This window comes from Pollachius pollachius (genome assembly GCF_949987615.1).
Source record: "Pollachius pollachius genome assembly, chromosome: 6".
In the NCBI taxonomy this organism is placed as follows: Eukaryota; Metazoa; Chordata; class Actinopteri; order Gadiformes; family Gadidae; genus Pollachius; species Pollachius pollachius.
This window is the reverse complement of record NC_136939.1, coordinates 662,133-686,828: the sequence shown is the minus strand read 5'-3', so window position 1 is coordinate 686,828 and position 24,696 is coordinate 662,133. Positions and strand designations below refer to the sequence as shown.

At 48.1% G+C, this 24,696-nt stretch overlaps 1 protein-coding gene across 1 annotated transcript; it reads left to right on the top strand.

Moving 5' to 3' along the window:
- The first annotated feature begins 4,006 nt into the window (after positions 1-4,006).
- Positions 4,007-20,677, top strand: adssl (adenylosuccinate synthase, like). The gene is made up of 13 exons (XM_079738839.1): positions 4,007-4,254; positions 6,949-7,051; positions 7,146-7,214; positions 9,985-10,035; positions 10,541-10,607; positions 11,082-11,189; positions 14,128-14,209; positions 15,254-15,380; positions 16,067-16,221; positions 17,047-17,171; positions 17,626-17,723; positions 19,402-19,551; positions 20,068-20,677. The coding sequence occupies exons 1-13, from the start codon at positions 4,033-4,035 to the stop codon at positions 20,118-20,120; spliced, it is 1,410 nt and encodes a 469-aa protein (XP_079594965.1). The 5' UTR covers positions 4,007-4,032; the 3' UTR covers positions 20,121-20,677.
- The last annotated feature ends 4,019 nt before the right edge of the window (positions 20,678-24,696 follow it).

Here is a 24,696-nt window from a genome sequence, read left to right as displayed (position 1 = left end):
GGAGCAGCTCAGCTCAGCGCTGAGGAACGGGAGACTGGGGGGGTTCTGTCAGATATCAGCTGTCCTGGGTGAGGGTGAGGGTGAGGGTTAGGGTCAGGGTGAGGGTGTGGGTGAGGGTTAGGGTCAGGGTGAGGGTGTGGGTTAGGGTGAGGGTTAGGGTTCCTGTCCTCGGTGGTTCCGGTCAGGAGTCGTCGACCGCCACACCCAGAGTCGACCTCTTGCAGAGCCAGCGGCCGCGCCACACCAGGTGAGTTAACGGCTTCTAGACCTCGTTAAGATGGTTTGACTCAGAGGCCTTCGTTAAGACTTCCTTAAGACGCCTTCTTTAAGACGGTTTGACTCAGAGGCCTTCGTTAAGACTTCCTAAAGACGCCTCCTTTAAGACGGTTTGACGTCAGACGTTCCTGAGCAAGCTCTCTGGGGTCCATGAGGCTGAGAGCGGAGGCAGCCTGGGATCAGACCCTTTGGCAGAAAGAGAAAAACGTTTAAAACTATGTTGTTACCAATGATGGACGGATACGGAAGAGGAAATGTGTAAGTGAGTGTGTTACCATCGCCTTGTGATCATCATTCATGACTCCTCTTCAAGACTCAAGGCTCAAAGATTCTAGTTCACTACCAGGCCTAGGCTCCTAGTTAGGAGCCTAGACCTGGTAGTGAACTAGTAGGCTCCTAGTTAGGAGCCTAGACATGGTAGTGAACTAGTAGACTCCTAGTTAGGAGTCTAGACCTGGTAGTGAACTAGTAGACTCCTAGTTAGGAGTCTAGACCTGGTAGTGAACTAGTAGGCTCCTAGTTAGGAGTCTAGACCTGGTAGTGAACTAGAAGGCTCCTAGTTAGGAGCCTAGGCCTGGTAGGGAACTAGTAGGCTCCTAGTTAGGAGCCTAGACCTGATAGGGAACTAGTAGGCTCCTAGTTAGGAGCCTAGGCCTGGTAGTGAACTAGTAGGCTCCTAGTTAGGAGTCTAGGCCTGGTAGTGAACTAGTAGGCTCCTAGTTAGGAGCCTAGACCTGGTAGTGAAGGCTCCTATCTGGCAGCGTGAGGGAGGACCTCGCCTCCTTCAGCACAAAGGAGTCTGTGTGTCTCCATAGGAGCTGGGAGCCTTAACACCCTCATTAGGCTGCTTAATGTCCCCCGCCACACCCTGTGTGTGTGCGTGTGTGTGCCTGTCCACACACACTGAAATCTCCTCATGTTGACAGCGCCATAAAGCGTTATCTGCTGGCCTTTGGCCCCGGAGGCCCTCGTAAACCCAGAGCAGGAAACGGGTCAAAGTCAGGGCTGCACTGACACTTATCTCAGGCTCAAAGTTCACCTTATTTATGCTTTTATTGAGTTTTGATTTCTCTAATCCCCCTCTCTCTCTCTCTCTCTCTCTCTCTCTCTCTCTCTCTTCATTCATTCCAGAAGTCTCTGAAGCTGTAGCCCCCCCCCCCCAAACCAGGACCGAGGGAGGAAGCCACGGTACACAGTGTCTGTTAAACAAGCTCGTACTTTCAGAGTAAAAGTACTTTTGTGATGTCATGTGAGTAGTGTCTGTAGTAACGTCAGAGTAGCTCATACTTTCAAAGTAAAAGTCCCGGCGCGGCTCCATGTGGGGGGGGGGCATGGCGCTCACTGCCTGTAACAGCAACTCCATGTGGAAGCTCCTCCTTCCAGTGGAAGTGCTGTTACCTGCAGGGGGCGCCGCTCTCACCTGGGGGGAACCCTTCCTGTCGGCCCTCTGTGCTGATTGGTCCGTTCTCTCCAACACTCTGTGGCGGGAAAGGAGTGTGTGACACAACAGTGCGTGTTTGAGTGACAGCGTGTTTGAGTGACAGCGTGTTTGAGTGACAGCGTGTTTGAGTGACAGCGTGTGTTTGAGTGACAGCGTATTTGAGTGACATTGTGTGTTTGAGTGACATTGTGTGTTTGAGTGACAGCATGTGTTTGAGTGACAGCGTGTTTGAGTGACAGTGTGTGTTTGAGTGACAGTGTGTGTTTGAGTGACAGTGTGTGTTTGAGTGACATTGTGTGTTTGAGTGAGAGCATGTGTTTGAGTGACAGCGTGTTTGAGTGACAGTGTGTGTTTGAGTGACAGTGTGTGTTTGAGTGACAGTGTGTGTTTGAGTGACAGCATGTGTTTGAGTGACAGCGTGTCGGGGCGCAGGGTGATGACCTATGAATTGACAGCCAGTCGTCCTCAAGTTGCCTGTCAGTTTTATAGGCCACTGCTGTGTAGGACCCCACTAACGACCGGTCGCCACGGCGATCCCCAGGAGCCAATCACGACGGGCGTCCATCTTGATGCCGTCACGAGTAAAAACAGTTTGAACTGTTAATGATATCATACTGGTTCTAATGGTGTCTCTGTACAGTGTACTATATCATACTGGTTCTACTGGTGTCTCTGTACAGTGATCTATATCATACTGGTTCTACTGGAGTCTCTGTACAGTGTACTATATCATACTGGTTCTACTGGTGTCTCTGTACAGTGACCTATATCATACTGGTTCTACTGGAGTCTCTGTACAGTGTACTATATCATACTGGTTCTACTGGTGTCTCTGTACAGTGACCTATATCATACTGGTTCTACTGGTGTCTCTGTACAGTGTACTATATCATACTGGTTCTACTGGTGTCTCTGTACAGTGTACTATATCATACTGGTTCTACTGGTGTCTCTGTACAGTGTACTATATCTAATATTGTACTGGTTGTTATATTATTATTTGTTCTATTGCACTTCTGTCTATGCTGCTGAAATAAAGTGAAACAAAGCGGTCTTGTGTGTGGATGTGCTTTACAGTGGAACACATTAAATCAGAGAATAGTTATTATTAGTTACAACGAAGAGAGTAGCTAGTTATGCTATTATTATTATAGGTAGGCCTATTCCAATACCATGCTGCAGATTACTTCATCCAAAGATCTATAAACATGTGAAACATATCTTCATCAAGTAATAACACTTTTACCGTAGCTATGACATACCTATATCCCCATGTTACACCATCTCCCGGTGCCCATCATGCTTGGTTCATGCACGAGTCATTCGTCATTTGAAATAATTAATAATATTATGAGATTGTAAAACCCTGCTTGGTTATGTATCGGTAATGTATATTATAATAGTATATATATATTATATATATTCATATGATAATAGTATATCTAATATATGTATATGATAGTAATAATTCTGTATAATAATTACATTTTATTTTCTATTGATTATGTAGTGGCCCTGCCTTTGTGTTATACGTACTGTGATTGAGACAGAAAACACGCTGACTTTACAGCTGAAAACTGCATTTTATAGCGATATACTGTATATATACTGTAAAGGTTTTTCACCGAAAGGTTAATAACTGACCTACACACATACACTTCCTGGTTATATGATTTTGCATCTACATTTCTAATACTCTAATGACCTATATATATATATATATATATATATATATATATATATATATATATATATATATATATATATATATATATATATATATATATATTGTGTATACACATCTTATTACAGTATATATATAAATATATATTTGTAGTTTGAATATGTTTTTGTAGTCTGTATATTTTTATCTATTTTTTAATTCTTATTACTGTACTATGTATCATTCCCTTCGCCAGGCATCTAAAGCTATAACCACCCCTGTCCTGCCCCATGGTGGCCGGGACCAGAACGGCACGTATAGCCCCTGGTGGCTGGGACTAGAACTGTACGTATACACCCCATGCTGCCCCCTGATGGCCGGGACCAGAACTGCACTTCTCACCCCTGGAGGCCGAGACCAGAACTGCACTTCTCCCCCGTGCTGTCCCCTGTTGGCCGGGTCCAGAACTGCAATTTCTCCCCCATGTTGCTCCCTAGTGGCCGGGACCAGAACTTCACTTCTCCCCCATGCTACCCCTAGTGGCCGGGACCAGAACTGCACTTCTCCCCCCATGCTGCCCCTAGTGGCCGGGACCACAACTGCACTTCCTCCGTAGCAGTGAAACGCGGTAAACTCATTCCCGGAGTGGAGCATGGCGTCCAACAGCGTGATGTCTAACGGCAAAGAAGCAGCGAAGGTGAACGGCGAGCCGGTGCTGAAGCGTCCTCGGGACGGCCTCCACGAGGCGCTGCGCTCACACAAGGAGCCGCGGAACAAAGTGACGGTGGTGCTGGGGGCGCAATGGGGCGACGAGGGCAAGGGGAAGGTGGTGGACCTGCTGGCGATGGACGCGGACATCGTCTGCCGGTGCCAGGTATGGAGACCCGACTCACATGTTAAGCCAAGAAAGGCTTTGGTCTTAATGCGTGTGTTTGTGTTGTGGAGTTGTGTGTCCAACGCGGTGTCCTCTACAGCCTTCGACATATCTGCGGCTAGCGCTTGAAGCAAAGTGTGTGTTTGTATATAAAAATGACCTTGCGGTCTCGCGAGAACAGGCGAGGGTACCCACGCGAGAGCCGTCCTTAACACCATCCTGGAAATGTTGACACACACACGCACACGCGCGCGCGCGGGCGCACACACACACACACACACACACACACTTGTCTTGAGCAGTGTGGCTCCAGGATGTGGAGTTGTGTAACAGCGAGGCCAGTGTTGTTGTGCAGAGGGACGCACATTCCAGTCAAGTCCAGAACGGCCTGATGTGAAGACATCTCTGCTCCTCTGCTGATGTAACTCAGACCAGAGCGGGACGGGGAGTAACTCGTAGTGAGTTACTGGAGAACAATTAAAACCCATTAATTGAAAGGAAAGTATTATTTTGTAGTCTTCTTAACCTCGCAGAGAAAACGTTCAACAACGACAAAGTTTTTCCTGGGAAAAGGACTCAAATCCAAAGACGTCACAGTGAGGTCACAGTGAGGTCATGGCCTCATGAGGCCTCTCCTGTACCCGGCGCAGCGGTCTGGGCCGGGCCTACAACGTTTCTCATTTCCCCTGTGTGTGTGTGTGTGTGTGTGTGTGTGTGTTAAGGGGGGGAGCGGGGGTTGGTTCTGGCAGCCATCTCGTGGCCTCCACGCGGTGGACGGAGATAAGGGAGACGGAGATAACGACGTCTTAACCAACGAGTGGTCTGCTCTAACGCCCTGGCGGCCTGGTGATTCCCCGGGGGCTAGTCACTGTCTGTAGACTCTGTTATCTGGAGGTACCTTAGAGCAGGGGTTTTCAAAGTAAGAGTGTGGGCCCCCTCTCAGAGAACAAATATCAGCTGAACCCCCCCCCCCCAAAAAAAAGAAAGTTCTAAATCTCTGTTTTGAAAGATCTTTTGATTATTTTACACATTTTAAACATCTCTGATCATATTTTTTTGAAACATTTTAAACATTTTTGAAACATTTTAAACATATTTTTGAAACATTCTAAACATCTTTGTGCGTTTTTAAACACATTTCTTAACACATTTTTTTTTCTTAACACACGTTTTTGCTTAACGTTTTTGAAATACATTTGAACATCTTAATCTGTAAACTGCCAGTTTAGCCTCCTTTTTAGCTCACCTCAACTTAAGTGCGAGCAATGAGTTTGCGTAGCTGTGTTCGAAATCGTTCAACATCACGGATAGAGTGCACTATAGGGTGCTCGCCATTTTGTAGTGGTGTTCGAATTCTCAGTGGTATGTTTCACGCACTATAAAGTAGACTTAAAATACCCAAAATTTGAGTGAACATATGATGTTCCCTACATGTTACTCCCGTATACCACAATGCAATGCGTGCGTGTTTTTCCGGAGGAGAAGAAGAAGCTGAATAATAACAAACGTATACATTTAATGATGGAGTCTCCGGCTTTCCCAATTTATTTGTGATTTAACATAGAAAATGTAACATTCAAAATGAATTAAAAAAACCTTGATCAATGAAATGTAACATTCAACATCAATACAGCCTCCAGTTTTCCTCGTTGGTTTACATGATGAGGGCGCAGCTGTCCGCGTTACACAAATACCCAGCGCATTTACTGACGCAAATGTCGTTCGAAATGTTCAGCGTAGTGTCCGAATTCTCGTTTGTTCGTTCCCTATATAGTGCACTATATCATGAACACTATATAGGGAATAGTGAGTGAGTGAATAGGGAACGATTTCGAACACAGCGCGTCTTCGCTGTGAAGACGCGCTGTGTCTGTTTTTGCTGTTACTCTTTCTGGTTTATTTTTTTCTCACGTCGCGCCCCCCCCGAAGAACTCTGGCGCCCCACAGTTTGAAAACCACTGCCTTAGAGCCATGTTGGGATTCAACCCCCCCCCCGGGCGGTGTTGGTTCCAGGCTCAGCTGATTGAGGCTCCAGACCTCCAGCTGTTCACCTTCTGGGCGTTCAGCAGACGCTTTTATCCAGAGCGACCTACAATAAGTACATTTGTCAGAAGAAAGAGAAACAACAACATATCTCTGTGGGTACAGTGAGGATTTTAATAGAACCAAGTGCCGAGCACTAACCATCCCTAGGTTAACCCGTTCCCCGTACACAACAGAGATAGATAGGATGAGATGCCACATGACTAATTACTATAACTAAATACGACATACGATAAGTGCGTACATGAAGTGTCCCGGAGCGTGTTGGCGTGTGACTGGCCATGTGTGTCCTGGCCGTGGCGTTGGGCCCTGCAGCCTCAGACCTCCAGGCGGTCGTCTTGAGTCTCGTGGTTCTCTGTTTGGTTTGACTCCTGGCCCTCGCTCTGACGCTGCTCGCGTAGGAACCGTGGGACGCTTTAATCAAGACAAAAGGGGGGTGCAACAAAATGGATGAATGAAACGTTATTCTAAACTTTTAAACTTTCTAAAGCTTAAAGTTTCTTCTGCAGGGCATCAAGAAGGACCTGTGTTGGGGCTAAAGCTACGCTAACATGAAGCTAAGCTCAATGTGTTCTGAATGCATCAAGAGGGGCCTGTGTTGAGGCTAATGCTAACATGAAGCTAGTGCTAAGCTGCTGTGTTTGTGCGCAGGGCGGGAACAACGCGGGCCACACGGTGGTGGTGGACTCGGTGGAGTACGACTTCCACCTGCTGCCCAGCGGCGTCCTCAACAAGAAGGCCGTCTCCTTCATCGGTAGGTTCCTCCCCCCGTCACCACCACGCGCCAACACATCCAACATGTCCGTCCGTTGAGCCGTCTGATTGAAGCGTGCTTTTCTGTAACCTAGGTAACGGCGTGGTGATCCACCTACCAGGGTTGTTTGATGAGGCGGAGAAGAACCTGCAGAAAGGAAAAGGTACGAGACGTTCAGACCGCCCTGGAAGTCTGCTGAAGAGCCTTCTTAGAGTCGGGCTCATAGTCAGAGGCTGGTTCAGAGTCAGAGGCTGGTTCAGAGTCAGAGGCTGGTTCAGAGTCAGAGGCTGGTTCAGAGTCAGAGGCTGGTTCAGAGTCAGAGGCTGGTTCAGAGGCTGAGCTAGAGGCTGGTTCAGAGTCAGAGGCTGGTTCAGAGTCAGAGGCTGGTTCAGAGTCAGAGGCTGGTTCAGAGGCTGAGGCTGGTTCAGAGTCAGAGGCTGGTTCAGAGTCAGAGGCTGGTTCAGAGTCAGAGGCTGGTTCAGAGGCTGAGGCTGGTTCAGAGTCAGAGGCTGGTTCAGAGTCAGAGGCTGGTTCAGAGTCAGAGGCTGGTTCAGAGGCTGAGCTAGAGGCTGGTTCAGAGTCAGAGCTAGAGTCTGAGCTAGAGGCTGGTTCAGAGTCTGAGCTAGAGGCTGGTTCAGAGTCTGAGCTAGAGGCTGGTTCAGAGTCTGAGCTAGAGGCTGGTTCAGAGTCTGAGCTAGAGGCTGGTTCAGAGGCTGAGCTAGAGGCTGGTTCAGAGTCTGAGCTAGAGGCTGGTTCAGAGTCTGAGCTAGAGGCTGGTTCAGAGTCTGAGCTAGAGGCTGATTCAGAGTCTGAGCTAGAGGCTGGTTCAGAGTCTGAGCTGGAGGCTGGTTCAGAGACTGAGCTGGAGGCTGGTTCAGAGTCTGAGCTAGAGGCTGGTTCAGAGGCTGGTTCAGAGTCAGAGGCTGGTATAGAGGCTGGTTCAGAGTCTGAGCTAGAGGCTGGTTCAGAGGCTGGTTCAGAGTCAGAGGCTGGTTCAGAGTCAGAGGCTGGTTCAGAGTCAGAGGCTGGTTCAGAGTCTGAGCTAGAGGCTGGTTCAGAGTAGGGCTGGGCGATATGGACAAACTCATATCTTGATTTTTTTTTTTTGTTCGAATGTCGATATACGATATAACGATATTTTGAATTAAACGGTTAAAGTGTGTAGTTTTAACTCCACGCCACAAGTATTCACCATCAACCATTTATTTATTTATTTTTTTTGCTCAACAAAGCACAGCTGTGCTTTAACAACAGATATGTAAGGGATAATGTATAGAACGCCGGTCATTATCGGGAAAATAAGCCCCGAACAGGTCGAACAGGACACCGACGTGCAGCGAAGGTGTCTTGCTTCGTCCTGAAGGGGCTTATTTTCGATAATGACCGGCGACGTTCTATACATTATCCCGCTTATTACACGGCTACTTGCCTAAACGAAAAATTACTTCATGGTGTGTCTTTTTACAATTCATTTGTAACCAGTATTCGTAGTGTTGATCAGCAGAGAAAAAGTCCGCCAAAGTTGTGACGTCGCTTAGAAACCAAAGACGCCGGGGCTGACAAGTTACCGGACTACTTGCGGAGTGATACCAAAGACGTCATTAGAGGCAAAAAATCCTTTGTTTTCCTTGACAGCGGTCAATTATACTAAGCAACGGTGAATTATCAAATATAAATTCACCGCCGTAAGTTGTGAAGGCCCCTGCAAGTGAACGGAGCGTTCCACTGCATTGAGAAGAGCCGTGTAACATAAAGCAATAGTGTTGCCTGTTTGAAACATACGGAACCCGCACAGGGGAGACGTTCCCTCCAGGGCCGATGCTATCGGGGGCAACACCCTTCACTTTGACTGGCAGTGGTTCTGCTTATAGGTCGGAATATGGTCGGAATGAAGCGGCCACCCATTCTTGACAGGCTGGGTACTTTATTCTTACACACAACCGGACTTGTTCATTACTTCACCAAACTGACTCGCACGCTACCGCCCGCTCTCCTCGCTCGTACACTGACTCGCTGACGTCACACACGCGTACACTGCCAGTGATATGCATGCAATACTTTCTCGTGCTCACGGGATACTTTCTCGTGAGCACAAGAAACATTAAAAACTTTTTTTTTTACCCCATGTCCCTTTACGGTTCTGTACTCTCTAAAAACCATGTATTTATTCAAAGTTAGTTGTGATGCGTAACGTGGGTGGGAGAACACTGCGTACATGTAAGGGGCGGGATGGAGCAGCTGAACATGGCTTGTAGGCTCAGAGCAGCGGTCGGCCTTATAAAATAGCGCTCGCAAGGCAACATCAAAATAATATATAATATACCGGTATGGCGATATTGTCTCAACTACATATCTCTTTCAAAAATATACTAATATCAATTTTACTACCGGTATATCACCCAGCCCTAGTTCAGAGTCAGAGTCTGAGTCTGGTTCAGAGTCTGAGTCTGGTTCAGAGTCTGAGTCTGGTTCAGAGTCTGAGTCTGGTTCAGAGTCTGAGTCTGGTTCAGAGTCCGAGTCTGGTTCAGAGTCCGAGTCTGGTTCAGAGTCCGAGTCTGGTTCAGAGTCTGCCTCACTTAACATGCATTGAGGAAATGGCATCGTATCTGCTCCAGCTTGTATCGAGTGTGTATCTAGTGTGTATCTACTCCAGCTTGTATCTAGTGTGTGTATCTAGTGTGTATCTACTCCAGCTTGTATCTAGTGTGTATCTACTCCAGCTTGTATCTAGTGTGTATCTAGTGTGTATATACTCCAGCTTGTCTCTAGTGTGTGTATCTACTGTGTATCTAGTGTGTATCTACTCCAGCTTACATTTACATTTGTATCAGCTTGTATCTAGTGTGTGGATCTAGTTTGTATCTACTCCAGCTTGTATCGAGTGTGTGTATCTAGTGTGTATCTAGTCCTCTGATCTGCGCTGTGGTCCCCAGGTCTCCAGGGTTGGGATGAGAGGCTGAAGATCTCCGACCGCGCTCACATCGGTGAGTCCAGAGTCGTCTGATGGATCAATACTTAATATTGATTATTCAGAGGTGCTGTGTGCCATTTTAAAAGTGATTGACAATCTAGAGGTTTAAGGTGTAATTTAATAATGTATTGAATATTGAGAAGTCTTTTATAAGCTATTTATTAATGAGAGGTGTTTTATTATTTTAATGGAATTTTGTTGGATGTTGGGTGCTATTATATAATGTATTGATTATTGAGATGTGTTGGGTGTTATTATGTAAAGTATTGATTATTGAGATGTGTTGGCAAGGCAAGGCAACTTTATTTATTTTACATGTTGGGTATTATTATATAAAGTATTGATCATTGAGATGTGCTGTTATTATATAAAGTATTGATTATTGAGATGTGTTATTATATAAAGTATTGATTATTGAGATGTGCTGTTATTATATAAAGTATTGATTATTGAGATGTGCTGTTATTATATAAAGTATTGATTATTGAGGGGTTATTGACTGTGTCCTCGTCCTGCAGTGTTCAACTTCCACCAGGCGGTGGACGGGATCCAGGAGCAGCAGAGACAGCAGCAGGGCGGCAAGAAGTGAGGCCCCGCCCCCAGCCATCAGACACACCCACTACCACACCAGGCTCCTCCCCCAGCAGTCAGACACACCCACTACCACATCAGGCTCCTCCCCCAGCAGTCAGACATACCCACTGCCACGTCAGGCTCCTCCCCCAGCAGTCAGACACACCCACTATCACCTCAGGCTCCTCCCCAGTCATCAGACACACCCACTATCACCTCAGGCTCCTCCCCAGCCATCAGACACACCCACTATCACCTCAGGCTCCTCCCCAGCCATCAGAAACACCCACTACCATGACAGGCTCCTCCCCCAGCGGTCAGACACACCCACTACCACATCAGGCTCCTCCCCCAGCCATCAGACACACCCAAATCAGGACCTGTTTTCACACAAACATCCTTATTAATTTGTGTGTGTGTGTGTGTGTGTGTGTGTGTGTGTGTGTGTGTGTGTGTGTGTGTGTGTGTGTGTGTGTGCTTCATCAGTCTGGGGACGACCAAGAAGGGCATTGGCCCCGCCTACTCCTCCAAGGCGGCCCGTAACGGCCTCCGGATCTGCGACCTGGTGTCAGACTTCCCCGTGTTCGAGGAGAAGTAAGCGGCTCTTCATCACCTGCATTGTGGGGGGCGGAGCGTTGCATTGTGGGGGGCGGAGCGTTGCATTGTGGGGGGCGGAGCGTTGCATTGTGGGGGACCATACCGGTGGTAAACTCTTTGGGGCGTATTCAAATAATGTATTTTTGATATTATATATAGCCTATTTGTTTTGTTAAAAGTCATTAAGCCTAATAAGGTATATTATGTACAAAGTTCTTCGTTATAGAGTGATATATTAGTTGTAATTTGGGGCCTATTCAAATAATGTATTTTAGATATTGTATATAGCCTATATGTTTTGTTAAATGTCATTAAGCCTAATAAGGTATATTATGTACAAAGTTCTTTGTTATAGAGTGATATAGTTTAATGTAAGTGTAGCAATTAATACTTTAATTATACTTCTGCTCTTTTAGTCAAACTTACTCACGCAATCAGCCTCTTTCATTTTAACATTTTAGTATGATTTAGTACGATGGTATGATAATTATACGACGTAATGACGGGCTGCGACACCTGGCTGGTGTCAGCTGGCTGGCTGCCACGGCTGGCCGCTGGCTGGCTGCTGCCCTGGCAGGCTGTTGCTCTGGCAGGCTGAGCGACTAGGTCGTGACCATAAAAGCGTCGCAACCCTTTTGGCGGCAAATAGGTCGCAACCAACCAGAGGTATGGCTGAATGAGAGACCTGTGGCAGCCTGCCATTGTCACCATGGCTGCTACCACAACCAAAAGCCTATGTTATCAGCTAACATCACATTGAACAGAATAAATATACGTGCGTCAATATAATAAAAACATAGGCCTACATAAAATAATATATTGGTTAGATATATATAGGCCACGATAGGCGTGTTTATTATAATTAGTAATACAGTGATGGATTATATATTAATAGTTGATTAACAATTGAATGACAGTTTACAGTTGTTTTGTCATCTGTGCTGACTGATACAATTGGCCACTCCTACATAATGAGCATTTCAATGCCTGATAAATATGCCCCCTCCCCTCAATTGACCCAGCAATTTTCCCAGATGAGCCAGCCAAGTTGAAGGCTTCTTGACACCTTCACGCCTTACAATTACTGAGGGAGGGGGGAATGAGGGTTAGTTTTTATAATGTTTTTATAATGTTTATCCTAGATTTTTTTTCCATAGATTTTTATAGTCACTGGCCCCCTTTACATTGTACATGTATACTATTACTATAGCCTACTATTATTATTGACACTTTTTTTTAGAAAATTGTAACTTTCATTTCAATTTTCATATTTTGTTCTTTGGTTTATACATTTGAATACTTGACTATTATGATTCGTGACACATTATATATTTATTTTAATTTTTACGGTATTGGGTCTGTGAATTAGAGTTAAGTTTTTATTTGTTTTGTTACACTTATATCAAAGTATATCACACTATAACTTTCTTCATAGGATATTCTATTAGTCTTTGACATTTAACAAACCAATAGGCTATACAATCTTTAATAAATTTGTACCCATCACTGTGTTATGAAGTTAATTAAAAATTATTTAAATATAGATGGATAGACCAATAGGCATATTTATTTATATATATTATAAAAAAGGCCTATTGGTCTATCAATATCTAAGCTATATATTATTGTATGTACGTTTTTATTATACTGACGCACATATTTTTATTCTGATCAATGTGATGTTAGCTGATAACATAGGCTTTTGGTTGTGGTAGCAGCCATGGTGACAATGGCAGGCTGCCACAGGTCTCTCATTCAGCCATACCTCTGGTTGGTTGTGACCTATTTGCCGCCAAAAGGGTCGCGACGCTTTTATGGTCGCGACCTAGTCGCTCAGCCTGCCAGAGCAACAGCCAGCGGCCAGTCGTCGCAGCCAGCCAGCCGACACCAGCCAGGCGTCGCAGCCCGTCATTACGTCGTATAATTATCATACCATCGTACTAAATCATGCTAAAATGTTCAAATGAAAGAGGCCGAATGCGTTAATAAGCTTGACTAAAAGAGCAAAAATATATCTGCCCGTGGAGAGAATCGAACATCCGCCCTCTTGATTACTAACCTACGTCACTACCGCTTGTACCACTGTGGCACTGCCCTGCAAGCATACACTTATATTAAAGTATTACACTTTATAACGAAAAACTTTGTACATAATATACCTTATTAGGCTTAATGACATTTAACAAAACAAATATGCTATATATAATATATAAAATACATTATTTGAATGCGCCCCAAATTACAACTAATATATTTTATTGATACTGATAGAGCAACGATTTCATCATTTTAAACTGTACTTCAATAGAAAAATAGAAAAATAATATTAGCAATAAAGAGCTGTAGGTAGCTTTCGCCAGAGAGCATGGCTTTCTGGTACTTCAACTGTCGCAAAAAACCCGTTAATAAGATGCAAATTAACTGATTAAGGACCGCCCATAGACTGAGCGACCACAGCGACTGAAAGCAGCCTGACGAGCGACCAACACAGCGGCCAATGCGACCTGCGTCGCGACGCACGTCGTTGGCCACTCAGAGAGCTCGGCCCTGCTGGGTGGGGGGTTCAGTCTGGTTCCGACCGGTCGTCCGTCAGTCTGGTTCTGACCGGTCGTCCGTCAGTCTGTGTTTTATCAGCGGGTTCCAGAGGTGAAACTAGTTTCCACGGTGATCCGGCAGCGGTCGTGTCCTCGCCGACGGCGTTCCAACGGGAACGGGATCTACTGTGATGAGCCGGGTTGCTATGGAGACGCAGCGCCGTGCTGACCCCTGGGCTGACCTCTGTGCCTCCAGACTCTATACTGTCTGTCGATACGAACCGGTTCTGATCGACTGCACCGGCCTCAGTCGTGGATAGTTGCTCTATTTCCTGTTGTAGCTCCCAATGCCCGCCTGCCGTAGTCTCTGTTGGTGACGACCTTCACCCCCCCCCCCCCAGGTTCCGCGTGCTGGCAGACCACTTCCGCGCCATGTACCCCACCCTGAACCTGGACGTGGAGGGGGAGCTGGAGCAGCTCAAGGTAAGCCCCCCCCCCCCCCCAGGCCATACCACTAGAACACACTCGGTACCCCTGGAGATATTCCATCAGAAATCAGCCGCTGGAACAGTCGTCGACCACATTCACAATGTCTAGGCTGTATTTCTGATTAACTGAATGCTATCTTCATTGAAGAAAACAGCTTTTCTTTCAACAATAAGGACATTTCTAAGTGACCTCAAACTTTTGTGTATATAATGTATAATAAATCGAATATATAATAAATCCACATAGTGCAATTCAAGGTTCTCAGAGACTTTATGAAGGCACCCTATGAAAGCCAGCATGTGTGTGTTCTAAAGGCAGCGTGTGTGCGTTCTAAAGGCAGCGTGTGTGCGTTCTAAAGGCAGCGTGTGTGCGTTCTAAAGCCAGCGTGTGTGTGTTCTAAAGCCAGCGTGTGTGCGTTCTGAAGCCAGCGTGTGTGTGTGTTCTAAAGTGACCGAGCGTCTGTGTGTGTTCTAAAGCCAGTGTGTGAGTGTGTTCTAAGCCAGCGTGTGTGAGTGTTCTAAAGCGACCCTGTGAGTGTGTTCTAAAGCCAGCGTGTGAGTGTTCTAAAGCGACCCTGTGAGTGAGTGTGGTCTAAAGCCAGCGTGTGAGTGTGTTCTAAGCCAGCGTGTGTGAGTGTTCTAAGCCAGCGTGTGTGAGTGTTCTAAAGCGACCCTGTGAGTGTGTTCTAAAGCCAGCGTGTGAGTGTTCTAAAGCGACCCTGTGAGTGTGTTCTAAAGCCAGCGTGTGAGTGTTCTAAAGCGACCCTGTGAGTGTGTTCTAAGCCAGCGTGTGTGAGTGTTCTAAAGCCACCCTGTGAGTGAGTGTGTTCTAAAGCCAGCGTGCGAGTGTTCTAAAGCCACCCTGTGAGTGTGTTCTAAAGCCAGCGTGTGAGTGTTCTAAAGCGACCCTGTGAGTGTGTTCTAAGCCAGCGTGTGTGAGTGTTCTAAAGCCACCCTGTGAGTGAGTGTGTTCTAAAGCCAGCGTGTGAGTGTTATAAAGCCACCCTGTGAGTGTGTTCTAAAGCCAGCGTGTGTGCAGAGCTACGTGGTTCGGCTGCGCCCCCTGGTGACAGACGGCGTGTACTTCATGCACCAAGCGCTGACCGGGCCCAGCAAGAAGATCCTGGTGGAGGGAGCCAACGCCGCCCTGCTGGACATCGACTTCGGTGAGCGGACTATGTATTATTAATAATCATATGTATTGATCCCAACGGACGTTCTGGCGTTGTGCACACGGCACGGCACGCGCCACACAGAAATTTGATACATTTCATTTGCTTTGCGCACACAGAAAATGTATACATTTGCTTCAGAAAACTTCATTAGATTAAACTTCATTTCGTCTGTGTGTGTATATGCACACTCGAGTTTGCCTGTCCACCAACCGAGTTCATTTGTAACGAGGAGTACTCGAGTTATCGATTCCTCACGCCCATCCCTATTAATAATCCTATGTATTGATCGCCTGTGACATCTATATCAATATTAATAATCATATGTATTGATCCCCAGGGACGTCTATGTATTATTAATAATCCTGTGTATTGATCCCAGGGACGTCTATGTATTAATATTAATAATCCTATGTATTGAGCCCAGGGACGGCTATGTATTATTAATAATCCTCTGTATTGATCCCAGGGACGTCTATGTATTAATATTAATAATCCTCTGTATTGATCCCAGGGACGTCTATGTATTAATATTAATAATCCTATGTATTGATCCCAGGGACAGCTATGTATTGTTAATAATGATGTATTGATCCCACTTGATGTCTATGTATTGTTAATAATGATGTATTGATCCCAGGGACGGCTATGTATTGTTAATAATCATGTATTGATCCCAGGGACCTACCCCTTCGTGACGTCCTCTAACTGCACGGTGGGCGGGGTCTGCACGGGGCTGGGCGTGCCCCCCTGCCACGTGGGGCGGGTCTACGGCGTGGTGAAGGCCTACACCACCAGGGTGGGGGTGGGGGCATTCCCCACCGAGCAGGACAACGTGAGTACCACCACACTACTGCAGTACCACCGCACTACTGCAGTACCAGCACACTGCTACTACTAATACTAATACTACACACTCCTAGTAGTACTGCAGTAGTAGTCCTCTAATTGCAGTCAGCAGGGCGTTAGGTGTTCATTAAGGCCCTGAGCTGAGGGAGAGGTCCTCTGATCCCACTGCTGCTCCCAGTGGATCAAAGTATTGATTACTAATACTATCAGTACAGTATCAGCTGGTCCCTGATGAACCACAGAGGGGCCGACATCAGGACCCGGATCTCAGTACTGCCCCCCCCCCCGAGGGCCCCTGTGTGTTGGTTCCCCCCCCCGAGGGCCCCTGTGTGTTGGTTCTGCCCCCCCCCCCTGAGGGCCCCTGTGTGTTGGTTCCCCCCCCCCGAGGGCCCCTGTGTGTTGGTTCTGCCCCCCCCCCCCGAGGGCCCCTGTGTGTTGGTTCTCCCCCCCCCCCCCCCCGAGGGCCCCTGTGTGTTGGTTTCCCCCCCCCCCCCCCCCCCCGAGGGCCCCTGTGTGTTGGTTCCCCCCCCCCCCCTGAGGGGCCCTGTGTGTTGGTTCCCCGCCCCCGAGGGCCCCTGTGTGTTGGTTCTGCCCCCCCCCCTGAGGGGCCCTGTGTGTTGGTTCCCCCCCCTGAGGGCCCCTGTGTGTTGGTTCTGCCCCCCCCCCCTGAGGGGCCCTGTGTGTTGGTTCCCCCCCCCCCGAGGGCCCCTGTGTGTTGGTTCTGCCCCCCCCCCCCCCGAGGGCCCCTGTGTGTTGGTTCCCCCCCCCCCTGACGGCCCCTGTGTGTCCCCCCCCCCCCCCCCCCCCCCAGGAGACGGGGGACCTGCTGCAGTCCCGGGGCCGGGAAGTGGGCGTGACCACGGGCAGGAAGCGGCGCTGCGGCTGGCTGGACCTCATCCTGGTCCGATACGCCCACATGGTCAACGGCTTCAGCGCGTAAGGACGAATCACAGGCCCCGCTCCTACGGGGGCGGAGCTTACCACGGAACCCTGGATCAGAACCAACGGGTCCGAATGAGTTAGCGGAGAGGGCGGGACTTCCTGTTACATTGGCTTGATTGGGGAGGGCGGGACATTCTGTTTCATGGGACAAGAGGGAAGAGGGCGGGACCTTCAGTTATATGGGTTTAGAGAGGGCGGGACTTTCCGTTTCCTTGGTTTAGAGGAGAGGGCGGGACTTTCCCTTACATTGGTTTAGAGGAGAGGGCGGGACTTTCCCTTACATTGGTTTAGAGGAGAGGGCGGGACTTTCCCTTACATTGGTTTAGAGGAGAGGGCGGGACTTTCCCTTACATTGGTTTAGAGACCCAGTTTAGTAGTTGACCCTCAGCCCTCTCCCACCTCACTTCCTGCGGGGTGAGATGATGGATGCTCTCTCCTTCCTCTCCAGAATCGCTCTGACGAAGCTGGACATCCTGGACACGCTCGAGGAGATCAAGGTGGGCATCATGTACAAGGTGGACGGGGTGACCCTGCCCAGCTTTCCCGGTAGGTGGACCTCACTCAGTCACTCACTCACTCACTCACTCACTCAGTCACTCATTCACTCACTCACTCACTCACTCACTGTCTGACTTACTGACTCACTGACTCACTCACTCACTGTCTCACTCACTGTCTCACTCACTGTCTCACTCACTGACTCACTCACTGTCTCACTCACTGTCTCACTCACTGTCTCACTCACTGTCTCACTCACTGTCTCACTCACTCACTCACTCACTGTCTCACTCACTCACTCACTGACTCACTCACTGACTCACTCACTCACTCACTGACTCACTCACTGACTCACTCACTCACTTACTGTCTCACTCACTGTCTCACTCACTGTCTCACTCACTCACTCACTCACTGTCTCACTCACTCACTCACTCACTGTCTCACTCACTCACTCACATAGACTCACTCACTCACTCAATGACTCACTCACTCACTCACTGTCTCACTCACTGTCTCACTCACTCACTCACTCACTGTCTCACTCACTGTCTCACTCACTCACTCACTCACATACATTCACTCACTCACTCACTCAATGACTTACTCACTGACTCACTCACTCACTGTCTCACTCACTGTCTCACTCACTCACTCACTCACTCACTGTCTCACTCACTCAATGACTCACTCACATAGACTCACTCACTCACTCACTCACTCACTCATAGACTCACTCACTCCGTCACTGGGTGGACTGTTGTGTGAACTGGTGTGTTGGCGTGTGTGTTGACGTGTGTGTTACCCGGTGTGTTAACTGGTAGTTTAACGTGTGTTAACTGGTGTTTGTTAACGTTTGTATTAACGTGTGTGTGTTACCTGGTCTGTGTTACACGGTGTGTTAACGTGTGTTACCTGGTGTGTTAACGTGTGTTACCTGGTGTGTTGACGTGTGTGTTACCCGGTGTGTTGACGTGTGTTACCCGGTGTGTTGACGTGTGTGTTACCCGGTGTGTGTTACCCGGTGTGTGTTACCGGTGTGTTACCCGGTGTGTGTTACTGGTGTGTTGACGTGTGTTACCCGGTGTGTGTTACCCGGTGTGTGTTACCCGGTGTGTGTTACCCGGTGTGTGTTACCCGGTGTGTGTTACCGGTGTGTTGACGTGTGTGTTACCCGGTGTGTGTTACCCGGTGTGTGTTACCCGGTGTGTGTTACCGTAGTGTTGACGTGTGTTACCCGGTGTGTGTTACCCGGTGTGTGTTACCGGTGTGTTGACGTGTGTTACCCGGTGTGTGTTGACGTGTGTGTTACCGGTGTGTTGACGTGTGTGTTACCCGGTGTGTTGACGTGTGTGTTACCCGGTGTGTTGACGTGTGTGTTACCTGGTGTGTGTTACCCGGTGTGTTGTCCGGTGTGTGTTAGCGGTGTGTGTTACCGGTGTGTTGACGTGTGTGTTACCCGGTGTGTTGACGTGTGTGTTACCCGGTGTGTGTTACCCGGTGTGTGTTACCGGTGTGTTGACGTGTGTTACCCGGTGTGTGTTACCCGGTGTGTGTTACCGGTGTGTTGATGTGTGTTACCTGGTGTGTGTTACTCGGTGTGTTGACGTGTGTGTTACCCGGTGTGTGTTACCCGGTGTGTGTTACCGGTGTGTTGACGTGTGTGTTACCCGCTGTGTGTTACCCGGTGTGTGTTACCGGTGTGTTGACGTGTGGTACCCCCCAGCCAACATGGACGTGCTGACCCGCGTGGCCGTGCAGTATAAGACCCTTCCTGGCTGGCGCTGCAGCACCGAGGGGGTCCGCAGCGTGGAGGACCTGCCCCCCCAGGCCCGAGACTACGTCCACTTCATAGAGGACTTCCTGCAGGTCCCAGGTACCGGGGGGGGGGGTCTGTTGGAACGTCTGTGTATGTGTGTGTCTGTCTAGGTTTGTGAGTCCCTGTCTGTATTTGTGTACCAGTGAGTCTAACTCTAGCTGTGTGTGTGTGTTTGTGTGTGTGTGTGCGTCTAGCTGTGTGTGTGGGGGAGGGGGGTGTATAGCGGTCAGTGTGTGTGTGTGTGTCTGTGCGCTTCTAGCGGTGTGTGTCTGTGCGCGTCTAGCTGTGTGCACATCTAGCTGTGTGTGTGTGCGTGTGTCCAGCGATGTGTGTGTGTGTCTAGCGATGTGAGCGTCTATATGTGTGTGTGTGTGTGCGCGCGTCTAGCGGTGTGTGCGTCTATATGTGTGTGTGTGTGCGCGTCTAGCGGTGTGTGCGTCTAGCTGTGTGTGAGTGACAGCTTGTTGCTCTAATGTAACTAAACCACTCCGGTCTTTCAGGAAGCAGCCGCTCATGTTTCATCTTTCTGCGTTTTTTTCTTTATTTCCTGTTTTTTTCTTTCTTCTTCTGCAGTTAAATGGGTCGGCGTCGGAAAGTCCCGGGAGAGCATGATCAAGCTGTTCTGATTGGTGGTCCCTCTGAACCAATGGGACGGCCGGAGGCGGATCAGGCCACAGACTGCCGTACCGCTCGCCTTCACTTTTAGTTGTTTTCGACATTTCCGGTAATTCTTCCAATTTGTGTAATTTAAGATGGATTCACGAATCATTGTGTATTTATTAGAGTCTTTTAAAGCGGAGATGAACTTCTGTTGGTCTGGACGTTGTTTCTGAGGGTTTAGACGGAACATTTAAGACTTGGAGACGTAGGGTTTAAAACGGAGTAGAGATCATTTTACATCTTTATACTACTATGAGTACACATTGTTCGGTTCATTTGGATCCTGTTTTTAATCAACTACACTATTGGTGCAGTGTGAGGGACAATAATAAAGTTATAAAATAACAAAAGAAGATGACCCAGAACCAGATTATTTTTCTTGTTTTTGAAATGTTAATTGATGATCCATACTGTTAATGACCACAGCACCAGCTAGTGACCACCAGTAAAGCCGACCTGTCCATGAGGCCTCAGTCCTCGCGCTGTGACCATGCAGGGGTCTGAGAGCCAGCAGGTCCTTCTGGGTCGGGGGGCAGGGGGGGGCAGGGGTCGCCGTTACATTTGTTGGTTACAATAGTTCCTGTTTCCTATGCTCTTCCATTTCATTGTGATTCACTGACTGTTACTGCTGTTAATAAATGTCTTCATTTGACCTTCGCGCCTCAGGGTGAGTTTGTTTACTAACTTTACCAACTCTTCTACCAATCCTGGAAAGCTACAGAGATTTGAAATGTGTGTTGTTACACGTGCCGATGGAGCTGTCCAATGTGAGGGGGAGGAGTCACGATGAGCCATTTCCGAGTCGATCCAGTTGTGGCGTCACAAGTGGGAGTGGCCTTCCTGGCAGACCGTACCAACGGGTGGCTTGGCGCGTATCTGTCGGGTCGCTGTGGACCCTTCCGCTGGTGATGTCACAACTGGAAGGATTTAAAATGGCTTCTTAAGGCTGGTGAGTGGTGGTAACATAGGTGTCCTTTCTCAAAGAAACGTATTACGGTCTTAATATCTCAACGATCATGAACTTCAGCCTCACCTTAGGCCCTGTTTACACGACCACGCTTGCGGGTGAAAACGACACAACATGAGATGTGACATCAGATGTGCCTTTCATTAAGACGGTGGCAGCGTTTTCGGTGCTTGAAAACGCAAAAAAGGGAAACGACCCTCCAGTGTGGAAATCTTAAACGCTCTCCTGTTGTGTTTCTGCCTAAAGGGTTAACGACACAGAAGTGTGCCCTCATCTGCCCACGCTGGCTCTCGTTGCGTACGCGTTTGTCACATCCATGTGCAGTACAGGCAAGCAAGGCACCTGCCATGCATACTACATAGAATTTCACACACTTTTGCGTCTTTTACACCGTATGCATGCAGATTTCCCCTTAAAAAAAACTTGTCTAAACGCGGAATAAAATGTTAGAACGCAACGCCAATGTTGGGTTTATCCGTCATGATCATCTCCGTCTAAATTGAGCCTTAGTGAGCCTCATCAGTCGGTTTGTTTGGAACTGAATATTTTATTTTTCCATTTTACACACACACACGCACGCACGCACGCACGCACGCACGCACGCACGCACGCACGCACGCACGCACGCACGCACGCACGCACACACACACACACACACGTCATATCTGCTGCTGTTTCCTCCTGTCTCCCTCAGTATGTCCCCCCCTCCCCCCTTCCTTCAGTATGTCTTCAACCCCCCCCCCCCCCCCCCCCCCTCCATGGTGAAAGCCTTGTGCAGGAATGTGATTAACGGACAGAATGGATTCTAACCGGATCAATACAAGGTGTGAAGCAGCTCAGGGTGGTTCTTCTGCTGGTGTTAGCGATCACACCGGTCAGAACCTGTTTCTGAACAAATATCTTGCTAATATTTGAATCTTATTCAACCAATGGGCTTCTGGCTTTGGGCGACGTTAGTTTGTTGTGAGTTGGGTTTGACCTTTCACACTGGGCTCGACTTTTCCCCCGTCTGCACCTTTATGAACTGGGATTCAGTTTATTTCATTCAGCCGTCCAAGTAGGCCTTCGCGCAAATCATTTGTAAGGTTGTTGATCAGCCGTTAGGCCGAGTTAAACCTTCTCTGTTCCTCCTCTCCTCTAATACTACATAGCTGTATACTTTATACACCTCACAGGCCTCTATACACCTCCACACTGTAATATTAGATAGATAGGTGTATACTTTATAAACCTCAACAGCCTCTGTTCCTCCTTTCCTCTGTAATACTGTTGCTTTACCAGAGAACATCAATACAGTGTTTCTCCCACATCTTCCCGTAGCTCTAAAGTGCCTCTTTAGTGGCCTGAACTGCATACGTCTGCAAAGCCTCGGCGTGCGGCCGAAGGAACACCTGCGTCATCACAAACGAGGCTTCATGAATGTGAGATGAGTTAATTGAAAAAAAAAAAAAAAAGAATTCTCCTCATAATCGAAGTCCAGTCATCAGACGCTCACTCATCTCCCCGCCGCCCAAGCGTCTGGTCTCTGGGATCGCAGACCTGTCGCATTTCACCTCCTTTCGCCTTACTCCTCCTGTCGCCTTACTCCTCCTGAGGCGTTACTCCTCCTGAGGCCTTACTCCTCCTGAGGCCTTACTCCTCCTGAAGCCTTCACCTCCTGAAGCCCTCACCTCTTGTCGCCTTCACTTGTCCGGCGCTGGTTCAACGGTTAACTGCTGAAACTAACTCTCTCTCCCTGTGGATTCAGGCTCCCTAGAAAAACGTTGAAGCAACCAGTGAAGGACGAGCCAGAGGGAAAAGTAAGGAGCCTTATTTTGTGTGTGTGTGTGTGTGTGTGTGTAGCTTCAGAAAAAAGTGGATCCGTGTGCGATGATTATAAAGAAAAAGTCAACTGATTGATTGGAGATTATAAATGTATATTTAATACCTAGATTTCCATAATTAATGTGGCTGAAGATGGGGTTATTAAAGAACCAGTATGATGACGGATGGCTGTGGAGATCTTTCCGGTCATTTTCCGTCAGCGAATCGAACACGCCTCTCTGAAAAACAAGTTATAACGGCAGGATTATCAAAGAGAGGAGACGTTAAATAGAGCAAAACATAATCATGTGTCTTTAAGAGTAGGACTCTGAAATTTGGCCATCCATAATATCTTAATATAGTAGACATTGATTCATTAGAAGATGAATCTACTGTTTCTCCATTGGCTGAGCTGCTGGCCTTGCCCAGAGCGCTGACCTCTGACCTCTCAGAGCTCCGCCCAGAGCGCTGACCTCTGACCTCTGACCTCTCAGAGCTCCGCCCAGAGCGCTGGCCTCTGACCTCTGACCTCTCAGAGCTCCGCCCAGAGCGCTGACCTCTGACCTCTGACCTCTCAGAGCTCCGCCCAGAGCGCTGGCCTCTGACCTCTCGGAGCTCCGCCCAGAGCATTGACCTCTGACCTCTCTGAGCTCCGCCCAGAGCGCTGACCTCTGACCTCTCGGAGCTCCGCCCAGAGCGTTGACCTCTGACCTCTCAGAGATCCGCCCAGAGCGCTGACCTCTGACCTCTCGGAGCTCCGCCCAGAGCGTTGACCTCTGACCTCTCGGAGCTCCGCCCAGAGCGCTGACCTCTGACCTCTCGGAGCTCCGAGGCTCCTTCTGGCTGCTCCTTCTGGGAGGAGGCAGCAGGAGCGAGGCTCTTACCCAGATTGAGTTGAAGGAGCTGAAATGTGTTTAGCAGTTTATTTGGTGAGTGCCTCCAATAAATCAGATTCAGCCTTTCCAGCAATAGGAGGCCTGACGCACCGGACTGCAGGAGTGATCGGTGATGGAGGATCACGTTACACCTTACAGAGAGTCTTTGATTAAGCGACGAGGTGGATGTAGAGGTTTGAGGTGGACGTTACGACATTGGTGTATTTTATATATATTGTATAAATACAGTATGTATATATATATATTCTAATATATTTATACACGGTTGTAAATATTTTGCCTATAGTTCCAAACACCCAAAACTGTTTTTATTTGTCTGATGAAGGTCTTTTGATTCCCCATTATGTGGTGAATCTAATGGAAATGAATAATATTCATTCATATTTCCCTTCATGTTTAGGTTCTTGTTTCATAGTCCAAATGTCTACGAGCGCCAACTGTAACGACTGGAGCCTCAACGGAAGTTGGAGGTAGAGGTACAGTAGGGGAGGTTTAAGAGCTTTAATACGCTCAGCTTTTAGACGGTGAAACACTCAGTGGACGTGTTCCTAGAGGGAGGCCTCTGTCTCCATGACGATTAGACTTAAGACTGCTCCTGCCTCATTTTGACCAATCAAGGAATGTCTTCCGTGATTGGTTCTGCATGAGATGAGAACGCTGAGTGGGGGGGTATATATTGGAGGGCAATGTAACACAGGCAGGGGGGAGAGAGTCCTGGGGGGGGGGGGGCGAGTCCTCTCTGACCCAGAGAGCTGGTTATGAACGGCTCTCTGGGTCAGAGAGCTGGTTATGAACGGCTCTCTGGGTCAGAGAGCTGGTTATGAACGGCTCTCTGACCCAGAGAGTTGGTTATGAACGGCTCTCTGGGTCAGAGAG